Source organism: Eucyclogobius newberryi, unplaced genomic scaffold (genome assembly GCF_026437365.1).
Source record: "Eucyclogobius newberryi isolate DKJ021-1_F unplaced genomic scaffold, fEucNew1.0.hap1 SCAF_7, whole genome shotgun sequence".
NCBI lineage: Eukaryota > Metazoa > Chordata > Actinopteri > Gobiiformes > Gobiidae > Eucyclogobius > Eucyclogobius newberryi.
In genome coordinates, this window is record NW_027316389.1 from 18,007,687 (window position 1) to 18,022,560 (window position 14,874).

Sequence of the window (14,874 nt, forward strand, 5' to 3'; positions counted from 1 at the left end):
CTGTCACTGTGAAAACGTAACATTTAAGACCATATCATGACTAAAACAAATCACGATTGGACTTAATTAAAGAAAACTGTGATGAATAAACGTTGTAGAATTGTTTTTGAGTTTCTGTCAAATTGGAAACGTTTGCAATTAGTTCCTTGCAATAGTTGTATTAACCAAAATCACGATAGATACAGTCGACATGTGAGGGAAGGCCCACTAATGGACAGCTGTGGGGGAAAACGGTCCATTCATTTTAATGGAGAACAGCAGCTTCATCGCCCACTGCTCAACGACTGCAAGAGCAAATGCAGACTTTAGGAGTTATATTGTGCCAAATACAGACACAAAAATCATGTAGAAGAATTATAAAGTGGTTGTACGGTCCAAATGTGTATAGTTAACAACAGATGTGGTTTGAATGCTAATGCGATGCTAGCGCCGCCTTCTGTATTTTTACATCTGCAGAACAATCTGTTTACTTTTCTGCTGTAACACTGTCAAGAAATTACACATGAATCAATGCTATTACTTAACAGTCAGAGAACATAATTCAACTTAGAATATTAAACGACACAGAAACGTCAGTCTTTTGCGTGGCTTGCAAGGGAGAGGAAGGCTTAGCCGAGTCAAGATGTTGTAAGCAACCTGAACGACTTTCCAAAATCACTCTCAGCGTTCCTCCCTCTTACAAGTCATTTTATTAAAATCACACATAAAAAGGAGGCGGGTCACATTTCTCATTGGTCAGCTTCACATCAAGGCACTTATCTTTTACAACTCTTTGGTATTATCTTTAGAGATAAAAACCTTGGTGAATGTTCTACCCATCTGGTCCCCAGGGTGGGAGGAACATTCCTCACGGCTGCTTCTACAACATCTTCACACATGTTATTAGAAATACATGCCTTTCCCTCCCCCCAGGCTAATGATGCAGATAACTTTTAACACACAAATATAATCATATATTTACATTTTATCACAAACACTGAGTCATCAACTTCCATTTAGACTCAGTTAAGACTCGACTTGAATTACTTTAGCTTAAAACACACATCATTTGCCAGGAAACATATTAGAAGATGGGAAAAAGCTGCGTTTCCTATTGAATCAACAGATAGTTCCCCCCCAGCACCCAACCACATCCACGTCCCCAAACACAACGTGCCGCCTGGATCTTTTTGCAACACAAAGTAAACAGTAGACCACATGCGATGCCCGAGTATTTTGATCAAATGTGAGTTTTCTTTCTTTAGGATCGTAAGATTGAGGAACTGAAGCAGTCTCTGCAGCGGTATAAAAAAGTGCAGGAGATGGTGATGTCGGTACAGGGGAAGAAAGGTGAGGCTACTCTAAATGTTTCTTTTCTTTTCTTTTTTTTCTTCTGTGTTCTAACAAAGTCCCTTTATTGCTTTTTTTTTAAATGATTATTAATATGATTATATATATTTTTTAGAACATAGAACAATAATAACAACAGAACAAAAATAAAATAAACACATAACAACAATAAAATAAATAAAAAACACACACAAAACACAAAGAAAAAGCAGGATCAGACAGAACATAATGTAAGTAAAGGAATAAAAGTATAAAATAAGTGAGTGGCATAAAAAAGAAGAGTTAGAGCATATTAAGTCCAAAATAACTGTCCCATTTTGTCCATTTTATTATTATATTTTTTTTTTTCAGAAGTTATTTTTCCCCATTGTGCGTATGTCTGTTATGATATTAGTCCAGTCCCAATCCTCGGAGCGGTTTAGGTCATCTATTTCTTCTTCCCAGCTAAAAAAAAACAAAAAACATTTGGTTTGCTGTTTTTAATAACCAAACTTTCCATATATTCTCTCATGTTAACATCTTTGAACATAGTAAAACATGATGGAAATTGTAATGTATTTTAATTTGTACTCACAGGCATACAACAGTTTAATAATTCAAATATGTTTTAATGCTACAATTATGGCTTTACAGCTTCTGAAAACCAATCATGAACTATTATGATTAAAAAAAAACACAAATGAACTCTATTGTTAGAACGTTATATTTCTATTCTTAGTCTAATCTTCTATTGTATTTTCTGTCTGTTGTGGCATTTGTTTTTCATCCATGTTTTCTATCCTTTCCTCGTCCTCTCCAGACAAAACCAAAGATAACGAGGGTCTTGTTGATGGTCCTTTCGGTACGTTCTCGCCCGAGGCTCTGTGTGTGGACGCCGAGCAACAAGAGGCTGAGGAGCTGAAGAGCAGCCCAGAGGAGGTGACCTTTACAGCCTCAAAAGTGCCAACTGTCATGTCATTATGTGAATGTGACACTTCTTAAACGAGCGTTGCTTTGCCTGTCCCATTAGCTGCGTTATTATCACACTTTTTAAAAATGCAGCAACGCTCTTCAGATCACGCCACGGTTCACGGGCCACGTCACACAAACGGCCTGTGCAGAGGCTCGTGCGGCGATGTTCACGGCTTATTTTGATGTTGCAGGAAAGTCTCGGAAGGGTTAACGCGGAGTCTTCGCCCTCGCCAAGTCCGTCAGACAATGAACGAGTGTCAGAGTCGACGCCGCTGACCGATGGAGAGAGGTGACTTTCCTTCATTGTAAAGGTTCTGTTTGGATTCCCAGAAGTCCTGTTTGCCGTTAATCCTCAAAAACATACTTAGAAATGTGTTTTGTTTCAGTGTTTGTTTCGTTGAGTGAGAAGTTGAAGAGACATATAAAAATGAATAATATAGAAATCGTTGATTTGAAGATATGCAAAATTTTAAATTTTAACTAACCCTTAAAATTGTTTAAAAAAAACATGAAGAAATTAACTAATATTTATTAACCGTGATATTTATGCACTTTTTTGGCTAGTTTTACAGATGATTCATGTCTTATGCAACAAAGACATTTACAGTCACGTTCTGCAAATTTCTAATGGATGGCAATAATTTTGTCTAAATCTCGTTGATGTCCCAAAAATATTGAGATATTCATTTTGGTTAATTTCACTCACTCTTTTATTTATTAATCATAATCAGCAACTTTGACAATCTGTCTGACTTTCTAAGGATTCAGGAAACAGTGTTGTTTTCCCTAAAGTGTCCATTCTATATTACAATAAAGCACCAACTAAATATCTGTCCAAAAGTAGTTACAAAAGAACAAATGAATGCATTTTAAAAACCAATACATTTAAATTGGCTGGCAGAATAACTGGTTGCTTGTCAATGACATAAGATTGTTCTTCTTTCTGCTCCTTTTCATTCATTCTTTGTTTTAAAAATGACTAAACTCTTTTCAGCACCCAAGAAGTGACCAAATCCAGCAGCCAGGAGCAGCTGGATAAGATCAATAATGAAAAGGTGAGATGGCTTTTACAAAAGGAGACATACTGTATACAAGGCTGGGCCGCTCTTTTTGTTTTTTTCATTTTTGTTTCTTGTTCGGTTTGTTTTTCTATTTTGCGTTATGTAAAATAATAAAAAGAACATTTTCAAACAAAAAGGTGAGATTGCATTGAGTTGATTGAGATGACGCTGTGTGCAGATTTTGCCGTATGATTGGAATACACACGGTTAGATGATAAACCTTGTTAGTAACGCACATGACAAGACTTTATTTTAACATTCTTCCCCCTAATCAGTTGCTCGTTTCCTCAGAACACCAGTGAAGACATCCGTAAAGTGGGTGAAAAGCCGCCCTTGGGTCCCTCGGCGACGCTGCCCGCCTCCATCGAGGACGACAGCTTTGGCTCCAGAAAGGCTCGCTCCTCGTTCGGAAAAGGCTTCTTTAAGATTCGGGCGGGGAAAAAGACCTCCAGCTCACCCAACCTGGGTAAGAGATCAGCCGGTTTTGCGCTCTGCGGTTTTCACAGACGATAGACACGTGTGGGGTGGACTGCGTCTGTATTTTATGTGTATTTGTTTGGTTTATAGTGGTGAACGTGGCCTTATACATCATAGAGTGTAAGGAATGAACTAAGATTGACTAAGGCTAAACCAGAACTGATTCAGACCTTTATTCTTTAAGATGATTCATTTTGATGGAACTACTGGTAAGCATGTGGACTTTAAAGAGACAGGATGCGCTATATTAGTTAGTTTCTGATGGAATAAACCAGGACTAAACAAGGGCTGGACCAGTAATCATCCTGGGCTGGAATTAGTGAGCTCTGAACCAAGATCAAACCACATCCAACTTGTTTTTGTCCTGGTTTGAGCACAGTTTAGTCCTTAGTTAGCGAGGGATGTCAAGATGATTTGGTTATTTGATGATTGTGATAATAAAAACTTAAACAAGTATAATAATTGTGAGATTATAAACAACTAGGTATGTCAAGGTTATTAGTTTAATCAATATTCATGAGAACCAACAAAATAATAATAATAAGTATTTTTAGTTCAATCTACCGTCCAAAAATAGACCTAAATGTTTTTAGCTGGCTGTTTTTGTCACATTTAACCTCATTTTGTCTTTCAGGGAGTTTAATTGTGTAAAGCCGGTCACAAACTTGAGGAACAGTAACATGTCAGACCACGGGAATGAAAGAAAATGAAAGATTTCACTGTTGTTCGGTCACAGTCTCAATAATTGTGACTAATCGTTCAATCGTGATGTTTTTTTCCTCACACTAATGTTTGATATCGTGACATTCCTATTAACAACCCAAATATAAGTCATTTCATCATTTCAGATCAATCTATGTTCCAAAAAAGTATGTGAAGTGCTTTCCCCCCCATCAGGACAGAACTTTCTGGGACTGAATATACCGTATCGATAATTTTTATCTTTTCTTTGTGAAGATCTTTTGGTGACTTTCTTATTTGCAGCAGTCACATTTGAGCTTGAACTTCTAGGATTATTGTAGCTACCGACAAAATTCTTCGTTGTGCCATTTATTTGTTGCAGCTCATGTTTTAAACGATGCTGTGCGCTTTTACTGAGATTAAACCCGCAGCTTCATTATCATTGTTTATTGTGATATTTTCTCCAGCACTTTCGGACCTAAAAGCTGGTCACACTCGAGAAATGATGATTTATTTGACACTTTGTCCTATTTTAGAGTGTAAAGACCCATTTTTTTGTCCTGGTGTTTATATCACAATAATCAACCACCACCATTCCACAAAACCTGAACGTTTCTGCCACTTTGTCTAACATTCTATTTTCTCCAGCCACGCCCATGGGATAAACTTTGGGGCCCCGAGTCCGTAATTTGCCGCCCGCACAAACCGTGGTCCCACATTTAATTACGGAAGCCTGTTTCTGTTTCGCGGTGTGCCTGTCGCCCTCTCGCTGTGCCGCTTTCGGGCGCATGAGTGTCTGCGCTGGTGCCGCCTCCCGGTCTCCTCGCCCCGGGACGTTTTTTCACTCGTAACTCTCTCTTGTCTTGTGCTTTTTCTGTCGGATCCCCGTGGTGCGTCGTGTGCATTTTGTTGCCCACGAAGACCGCAGCCGAAGTGCCAGTGCGCCTCAGCTAGGTACGGTACGGGTTTTGTAGGGCCCCGCTAGTCTCTTTTGTGAAGAAACCAACACTTCCTCCATGCTTCTACGTGCATTTTATGTCTCTCATAAACTGCCATACTTTTGAGTGTGCCCCGACACTGAACAACCGGCGCGTTGGCTTGCCTGTGTCCCCTGCATGTTTTTGTGCACACTTTCTGTATCTGTCTCCCCAAAGCTTCACACGTTACCGGAATGCTTTTACAAATGAGTGATGGGCGGATCGATGACGGCGTACATCGATATTTAAACGCTGACAAAATTTCCAAAAGTGTTGTCTCTAATGCTACAAAAATATATTACACTTTCAGTTGTCTCAAAAATGTGCTGTTCTTTTCATCGAATTGTTTATCCGCTCATATGTTTAATTGTTAGATCAACTATATGTCCTGTCGATCGATTAGTCGACTGAAAATGGTGTGGCAAAAACTGTCAAAACCGCCAACTGACCCAAACTGCAATCATAAAACTACAAATGCATTGGTATTTCTGCAAAAAACAACTATTATTGCACAAAAAAGTACTTTATGTATATTGTTTATAGACAGAGTAATTTTGTGATGCAAGTGGGTTTAATCTGCCATTTTACGTATAAATACCCTTGAAAATGCAACATCTTCAGCTAACTTACTTCATACTTTCTCATTTTTGCTGTTCTAAATTATATAATTAGTCGACTAACACAAATTTTGGTCGACTGAGGCGCCACCGACCGATTAATCGACTGCACGACTATAGTCATACAGCCCTACGGATCAGTTAAATCAGGTTGAAGTTAAAGTATTTGCTCGCCGTCACCTGCTTGTTATTGCCTTGCCTGGAATATTCCATAGTATGGCATTTGGTTCATCTCTCTCCATAGGACAATGTGAAGTTAAAGGCCAGGAGTGTTATTCATAAAGCGTTTGTACTTGCAAAAAAATTTCCCTGGCATGAGTTTTTTCTTAAGGTTTTTATTTTTATGTATTTATACCTGTTCTACATATAAATTATAGTTTTACACCAATCAAGTTCTTTAGACAATGACAGGAAATGACATCACACAAGGGACACTTTTTGCCCAGTGTTTTCTGGGTAATTCCCTAGTGTGATGTCATCAATTACAAACAGGAAGTGAAATTATAAACCTAAAAGAATGTGCTATTCTATAACAACATTTAATAGCACTTTTAAGTTTGTGATTAAACAAAAAAGAAAAGACAACTAGACATGAGCGGTCCAGTCCAATAACTCAGAACTTTGAACATCGGAGACGAGGAAGAAGGGAATTTGTGCTCAAAGAGATGAGAAAAGAGCACGTTTCACAGACTTTTTGTCTTGCTCTTACCGTGCACTTTTAGAATTCCACGTTATGTTTTATATTAAGACCCTTAATCTGTGGAGAGACGACTTTGCTCACAAAAATAAACTTTTCTTAAGGCACGTTTTAAGCAATAAAAACACACTATGTTCAATGCCACGCTGTACAACATTCCAAGCAGAGCAAAACATCTCCAATCTCACTGTCATCAGTATGGATTCTTACAGTAGTATTACATTGCTAAAGACCACCAGTATCGCCCATCACTATTACAAATACAACCCCCACATCTTCTCTTCTCTCCATCAGCTACAGTTTTTCCCAGTGTCAGGTTTCGTTTCAGCTTCTACTTCAGGATATTGCATGATCACAGTCTCTTGCTTGCATCTTCTCACTCAACTCACCTTGTCAGTCGTTTTTTTTACGTTCGTTTCTCCTCCTTTCCTCCTCCTCTCCGTTTCGAATGCGTTAAATCGTTTCGTACAATCTTCTCGCTCAGCGGAAACCGAGCGGCCGACCACAGACCACCTGGACCTGGCCGGGCTCCCGCAGAGGTCCGCCAACAGCGACAGCACCCAAACCCTGCCCACGACCCCCGACAACCGCAAGAAATCGAAAGGGATCACAAAACTGTTCGGAAAGTAAGTGCATCGTCACGTCACAGCCCGGCTTTTGATTTTTCTAAGAGAGTTTGCTTAAAGTTTATTGAAGGCCAGGATTTTGAACCACTGTTGAAGAACATGAACATTTTAGTCCCTTATTTTACTCCAAGTTAGAGAAACGACTGTCCAGGATTGTCCAAAGCTTCAGTTCAGCTCTTAATGGACACTATAGGTTGTTAATTATTAGAATACTGTATATAATTTACATGCTATTAGAACCAACAGCCTTGTATAAAGTGACATTTCCACAACTAGAAGAAGTAAAAGTCAGGTACATGGCCTTTAGTGTTTTATTCACTATTTGATCTTGTATTGGATGTGGCAATGGCTGTATACTGGCAGACTGAGTTGTGTACACAAAGTACATTTTGACTATTTGACTACAAGGGCATGTGTGTAATACGTGCAGCTGTAACTCACGCACAGCTGAACGGCTTCGAGGCATGTTAAAGTTCAAAGTCAGGTCGGTCTTTCATTACAGGACAGGGTTTTGTCAAGTGTGTTTCTCATGACGGAGAAAGGGAAATGTATTGTGTAGATTGCGCATGATGAGATGACTGCATATGGGGCTTAAACAATAAATTTTAACAATGGATTAGTTCTATTGAATTTGATTATTATTGCGTTTCAGAATACATTATTTTTTAAACCTTGATAAGCACCAACTAATTAAGCAAACAAGTTTTTTAAGTGATACAGACATTGGATTTTATGATGCAGACAGAGGAATAATTGTGCCAAAATTATGAATAACCCATTCAAATATACAATGAGGAACTATAAAATATTCAAATCAAGATCATTAATGTTCTGAATTTAAAACCATTTCAAAATTCAGTTCTGGCTGCGTATCGTCCTGTTGCTTCACTGTGCTGTTCCGACTGAGGCGTTCTCCGACTAATTTCATCCTCTCATTGCTTTCCTAAGGCTAAAGAGGAGTCGGTCCACCACATTCAACCTGGACGACAACCTTGCCGAGGGCGAGTTCAAGCGGGGCGGCGTGCGGGCCACAGCTGGGCCGAGGCTGGGCTGGTCCCGTGATCTGCAGCGTAGCAACAAGTGAGTGATTGTGTGTGTGTATGTGCATTCGGCCAGAGTAATGACCCTCAGACTGCGGTTGACTTGTTTTGATCTCGGGTTTACGGCGGAACAGGCTCCGGGACAAAGCGCTGTCTGTGGGAGTGACAATGCCTCTCAGAACACAATAGTACCACAAAAGCAGATATGAAGCGCTGTCGTCGAGGGACGGGACGAGATCTCGCAAGATTAAGCTGGAAAATGAGTTAATGTTTGGCAGTAATAGCCACAGTTTAAGAAATTGGTGCTATAGCAATGGCAAAATAGAATAGAAATTATAAATTTGGTCAAAATCTCATCTTTTCTGGTTCTAGTTTCCCCCAATCGAGCATCTTGTCTCGTGGGAATTGCATCCTGTCACATCCTACTGTTGAGAAATGCTTTTCTTTAGCACTTTGCACCACAGAAAATATTATACTTTCATATTAAATGAACTAAACCAGGGATAAAACAGAAATAAACCAGGACTAAAATGGACTAAAGTCTAAACCAAGGGTGTGTCGTTTGTTTGGTCCTAAATTACAGCCCATTTTAGTCCAGATGTGGTTTTGTCTTGTTCCAGTCCTTGTTTAGTCCTGGTCTAGTCCAGGTTTACTTTTGGGGTTTAGACTATGGATGGAAAAAAGTGATTTAATAAGTTCTGTGCTGGAACTAAACCAGGATTAAATAATGACTAAACCAGTTCTCAATAATAAGAATAAGAATAAGCCCCAAATTACCACATTGTACTGTACCAGGGCTAAATCATGACTAAAATGGACTAAAGCTTGGTTTTATGGATTTAATTGGGTGACACTAGAATTTAGCCGGTTTAAAATAGGACTAAAATAGGGTTATGCATAAATAAGAACAGTTTTAAACCATCCAAAAACAGTACATTTCACATTGACTCTCATTCTGCTCTGTCCTCATAGCAGCAGTGACGTGGACGCTCCTTTTGCGCGCTGGTCCAAAGATCAGGTGTGCGAGTGGCTGCAGGAGCAGGGGCTGGGCCTGTATGTCAACATGGCCCGGGTTTGGATCAACTCTGGGCAAACTCTGCTCCAGGCCTCGCAGCACGACTTGGAGAGGGTGAGAAGGGCCTGCAAATCCAGATTCTGCACAATACACACATTTAAACACATTTAAACGAAGTAATGTGGCTTTATTTTGACTCAAGAATAGACAAGACTGAGATAAGATATTACAGGGGAAATCATCATGAGAATTATCAATAAAATTCATGATATAATTAACTATTTCTCCCATTGTAAAGTAGTATGAGTTGAGCGACGACACAAAATATACCTGCAAATATTGAGAAAATGTAATATCTCTGTGTTTTTTAAAAGATTATCTCGATTACACTGATAGACAATGTGTTATTAATCCATCCAAACTGTGCTTAAACACTTAAAAAAGTATTTGCTGAGGTTTATGTATCGCATTAAAGTGACAAGACTGTAAACAGACCTGTTTCAGTTTTATTTAAAAAAAGAAAATTTGCTTTACACAATCGTTTTTTTGTATTGACAGGCAAAATTAGAACAATCAAAACAACAGATAATGGCAGATAATACATAGATATTTTCACTTCTTTATAATAGGCAAAATAATACAAATATAAAACAGTTTATTTGTATATGTAATGTAGAAATAAGTCTGTGTCCTGTTTTTCTTGCTATAGATTATTCTTTTTCTTTTGTGAATTTTAAAATCTAGTTATCTGCCAACGTGGCTCTATATTTGGACGGTTTAGAGTCCTCAACGACTAAACATATATGTGATTAAATAGCTTGAATAACATCTCTGCATGTTTGTCAGGAGCTGGGCATCAAACATCCGCTGCACAGGAAGAAGCTCCAGCTCGCTCTTCAGTCTCTGGGCTCTGAGGAGGAGGACAACAAGGGAAAACTGGACTACAACTGGGTGACGCGTGAGTACTTTCTGTCGCTTTCTGTCGTTATGGTGATTCTCCTTCGCCAGGCCCCATATGTTTTTGTTTTCAGCTGATGCCACTGTTAGTCTTGCCGTAGTAGCCGATATTTGTAAGAAAGGATAAGATGAGAGAACATTTATTTGTCCCACAATGGGGAAATTCCAGGTTTGCAACGCACAGTTCAAGAACAGCGGGAGAAATGAAACAAAAAAAGATGAATGACTTTATTAATAGACTTAAATTTGTGCAGGTAAAGCAACCAAAACCTTTGACATGAGCTTTTTAAATCAAAGCAAAGCACACACATTAAAGTTAACTTGTAGCAAAATTCACTAATCAATGTATAATTTTTGTCCAAATAATTTACAAAATGTAAGGGCTGCAGCAGTTAATCAAATTGTGTCTAGTCGATTATATAAACTAATAATTGCAATCATATTTTTATCAATCTAAAACACATGGCAAACATCTTTTATAACAAAGAAATGTCTTATTTTCCACTTTTTTCATAAATATTCTCTACCTACAAGCCTCTGGTCACCATATTTCAACCTTTAATTGTCCAAACAGTTTCCGATATGCAATAAAAATAATCTTTTGACTCGTCGACTGCTAAAAAAAAAGTCGTCGGTTGCGGCTTAATTTGACGATAGTGTAAACACACAGCCACCGCTTTAACTTCTTCTCCTTCCATCGTAGCTAAATATGCTTAAAAAGACGCATCTGATTCACTGACGGACACCGGAGCAGCTTGGGGAAAACATCCGTGAATTTTGACACGAATATAGGACAAAAACCCATCGATATTGGCGCAGTGTCTGACCTTAATTCTCCCGGCGTCTCCCGCAGGATGGCTGGATGACATCGGGCTCCCTCAGTACAAGACTCAGTTTGACGAGGCGCGAGTGGACGGTCGAATGCTGCACTACATGACAGTGGTGAGTGACGTGCGCTCGGACTTTCCCTTCACACTTTCTGATGAGAAGTACAATAAAGCAGTCTATATTAAAGGCCGTGTGACACATTAGGCTGCACTTTTCAGCAAAACATCGGGATTATGATCACAATTCAGATTTGACCAAACATTTTGCCTGTTTTTCCCCTAATTTTGCCATTTTGGTGACGTTTATAATGCTACTTCCTGGTTTGACGTGGCCAGCAAATATGACATAGATAGAGGTAATTCCACAACTGTTACCGAGCAACCGGATTGTAAACAAGGGCCAATATCCAGTTAAATCATACAATAGATTGGTTTGACAAATAATTACACCTGATAACACGTTTGTTTTGTTAAATTATTGTTTAGACTGTCATTGTCTTTGCATTTTTGATGGAATGGCGCTTTTTGATGACATCACAGAGGTGGTGTTCTTAACTCATAACTACTTCCTGTAATTTTCGACTTTTACTTGTCAAATTTTCATCAGAAACTGCAACTTGACTGATGTAAAACTATGATCATTATTTACCTCTCACCAAACAATGTCATAATTAGAAACACATCGCTCATATGGGCTTTCAATTACATTTAAAATAGTAAACTGTGAAGTAGGCTGGAAACGCTAATTAATTGCAGCTAAATGATCTGGACTATACACGGACTCCAAAACTCAGACAGAGCAAGAAGTACTTTAAATTGACATAAGCAATGTAAAATAAGTGAACATTTCCTCAAGCAGCATCACTTGAGATTTATTTTGGTCAAATTTGGTTTAAGAAAATGCATATTCATGAGCCTTTTGCAATCTAACCACTACTCAATTCATCTAAGTAGTAATTAATATTGTTTCCATTAGTTTGATGATAACATTCAGGTAATATTTTATCAAAGCATCAGGAATGTGCTAAAATGTGCCTTTAACTGTCTTGGTTGAGGTTTAACAAAATATGAATAAAAACTATAAAATACTATTATTTTTCGTCATTTTAAATCGTTTTCATTGCAGAAAGATATACATGATATTCTAATTTCGCTCATCTCCAAAATAACAATTACAATATTATATTTTTTTATCTATACACATCTCCAACTTCTACACCAGATCATCAAGGTTCAGTTCACGTTGCACGTTGTAAACATGTCCAGAAGAACTAGTATTTGAGGGACATCCTTTTTTGGGGGATTTCCTGTGCGATAAACATGACCATCCGAACGTTTCCCTTCCTCACTGACCTGTCAAACGTCTGACCCTCAGGACGACCTGCTGTCTCTCAAAGTCGGGAGCGTCCTCCACCACCTCAGCATCAAGAGGGCCATTCAGGTTCTGCGTCTCAACAGCTACGAACCCAACTGTTTACGTCGGCGGCCGTCGGATGAGGTTCGTACGTTAGTGAAGTGATTTCTGTGCATTTCAACAGCTGACGGCGAACTCTTTTCTTCCGTAGAACAACGTCACGCCGGCCGAGATTTCCCAGTGGACCAACCACAGGGTGATGGAGTGGCTGAGGTCCGTGGATCTGGCAGAGTATGCGCCGAACTTGAGGGGCAGCGGCGTGCACGGAGGCCTGATGGCAAGTGCACCCCTTTCTCTCCAAACTTAAAAGGGCTACGGCGCGTTGGGGATGTCGAGCGTATTGGGCTGATCGATAACGGCAATTAAGCGCAAAGCAATATGAACTTAATAACTGAAATGTGACAGTTGTGACAGTTTTAAAAGCATTTCAATTCAATCTACAGCTGCAAAGGACTCATTTAAAGAGTTTTTTTTGGGGGGGGGGCAATATGTGGCAAAATAACACTACATTTTCAATAAGATATACTTTTTGACACTGACACAAGAGCATTAAAGCAGGGGAAGTCTAGTGTAAACCCTTTTCTAAATGAACAAAACATGAGCTGTGATGTCATTTAACAAACTAAACACTAAAGAAGTTAGTTAGTATCATTAATCAATCATAGATGTGTTAATTATTCAACCTTATGCATCTTACATGTTTGTGCAATACAAAAATTAAGCATAGATGGATCCCCCAAAATATTGGTCCATCTATCATATATAAATATATAAATATATATATATATATATATATATATATATATACACAGTAGTTATTTACCAATAGGTGTAGCTGCATCAGAGAATGGTGATATTTACGGTTGTTTTTGTCGACATATTTTGTTCACCAAAGACCTGCTTTGTCGATTGATTAGTTAACTTACGGGACAATGCATCACACGGGCAAACGCTCCAGCACCTTTCAGCATTTATACACTTACAAGACCACAAATTGCAGCAGTATTTACAGAAACATGCTGGGAAACGGTGTGTTTATCGGCAAAAGCGCAGACTAAACTAACTATTCCATTCCACACCGTCACGCAATCTCCTTTCTGCCACTGTCCTAAATAAATCCTTATAATTTAAATTATTAGCCAATGAAAATGTTGATGGATCAAGTCACCATTGAGCGTTTGATTGTGACTAAAGGCAGACAGTCCTAGTATCATTAGATATTATGAATGAAGGAAAATATAGGATTTCACTGTTGTTTAGTCATGGCATTAATAATTGCACAATAATTTCAACGCAGACATTTTATATTGTGATGTGCTTCTATGTTTGGTGCCATTTTACTACAGATTTTAGTGTAAAATATCAGTGAATGCCCATAATATGTAAATTATGAATGAAAGAGGTCATGTTTGTATATTGTCACTTCATCTTTATTGTAACTTGTCACTTCATCTTTATTGTAACTTTTCAATAATTAATGATGCCAACGTACATTTTACTTTTTTACTTTACGTTAATTTTGAAAAGAGTTTACTGGGTTCGTCCTGTTTTGTGCAACAGTATCAGTGACGTTAAGTGTTCAATATTATCCTTTTGTGACTTCTCTACAGTTGTGTTTTGATGTTCTATCGTAGCAAAAAGCGTGTCAAAAGTGCGACTAAACGTTTCCCTTTTTTTCCCAGGTGTTGGAGCCGAGATTCAACGTGGAGACCATGGCGCTGCTTTTGAACATCCCCCCGAACAAGACTCTATTGCGCCGCCACCTGGCCACGCACTTCACGCTGCTCATCGGTTCAGAGGCGCAGCAGCTCAAGCAGGAGTGTCTCGAAAACCCGGACTACGCTTTGCTCACGGCCACGACCAAAGTCAAGGTGATGCGTCATGTCCGTGCACTCGACAGCAATGTGGCCGGGTGTTTCAAGATGTGTAGTCATGTTCTGTCTTTAGGAAACCAAATAAAAATGACTTTCAATATTAGTATCCTGAACAATAACAATACAGACTTCTAATCATTGACATTTAACACAAAAAAATGTCAAATTTCTTGCTCTAAAGTCTGAACAAACCACTTTTAGTTGTAGACTTCTTAATTAAAAAGACTATATCTGATCATTGATGTTTATAGGGCTGCAACAATTAATATAAATCTGTAATCATAGTCGTATTTTGATAGTCGTAATCAAGAGATATTCTCTAACAAAGACA

The 14,874-nt window shown here is 38.6% G+C and overlaps 1 protein-coding gene across 7 annotated transcripts in view; it reads left to right on the forward strand.

Moving 5' to 3' along the window:
• Positions 1-14,874, forward strand: part of ppfibp1b (PPFIA binding protein 1b) — a 38,133-nt gene that overhangs the window by 20,894 nt on the left and 2,365 nt on the right. For 3 of the 7 annotated variants that reach the window (XM_072434490.1, XM_072434492.1, XM_072434495.1), the window contains 14 exons: positions 1,245-1,329; positions 2,129-2,247; positions 2,472-2,569; positions 3,275-3,335; positions 3,633-3,807; positions 5,421-5,453; positions 7,275-7,416; positions 8,365-8,496; positions 9,429-9,585; positions 10,318-10,429; positions 11,282-11,370; positions 12,631-12,753; positions 12,821-12,946; positions 14,352-14,540. In XM_072434490.1, coding sequence (XP_072290591.1) covers positions 1,245-1,329; positions 2,129-2,247; positions 2,472-2,569; positions 3,275-3,335; positions 3,633-3,807; positions 5,421-5,453; positions 7,275-7,416; positions 8,365-8,496; positions 9,429-9,585; positions 10,318-10,429; positions 11,282-11,370; positions 12,631-12,753; positions 12,821-12,946; positions 14,352-14,540 — 1,641 coding nt within the window. The remainder of the gene's footprint in view (positions 1-1,244; positions 1,330-2,128; positions 2,248-2,471; positions 2,570-3,274; positions 3,336-3,632; positions 3,808-5,420; positions 5,454-7,274; positions 7,417-8,364; positions 8,497-9,428; positions 9,586-10,317; positions 10,430-11,281; positions 11,371-12,630; positions 12,754-12,820; positions 12,947-14,351; positions 14,541-14,874) is intronic. The other 4 variants (XM_072434493.1, XM_072434496.1, XM_072434491.1 and 1 more) reach the window with 3 other exon arrangements.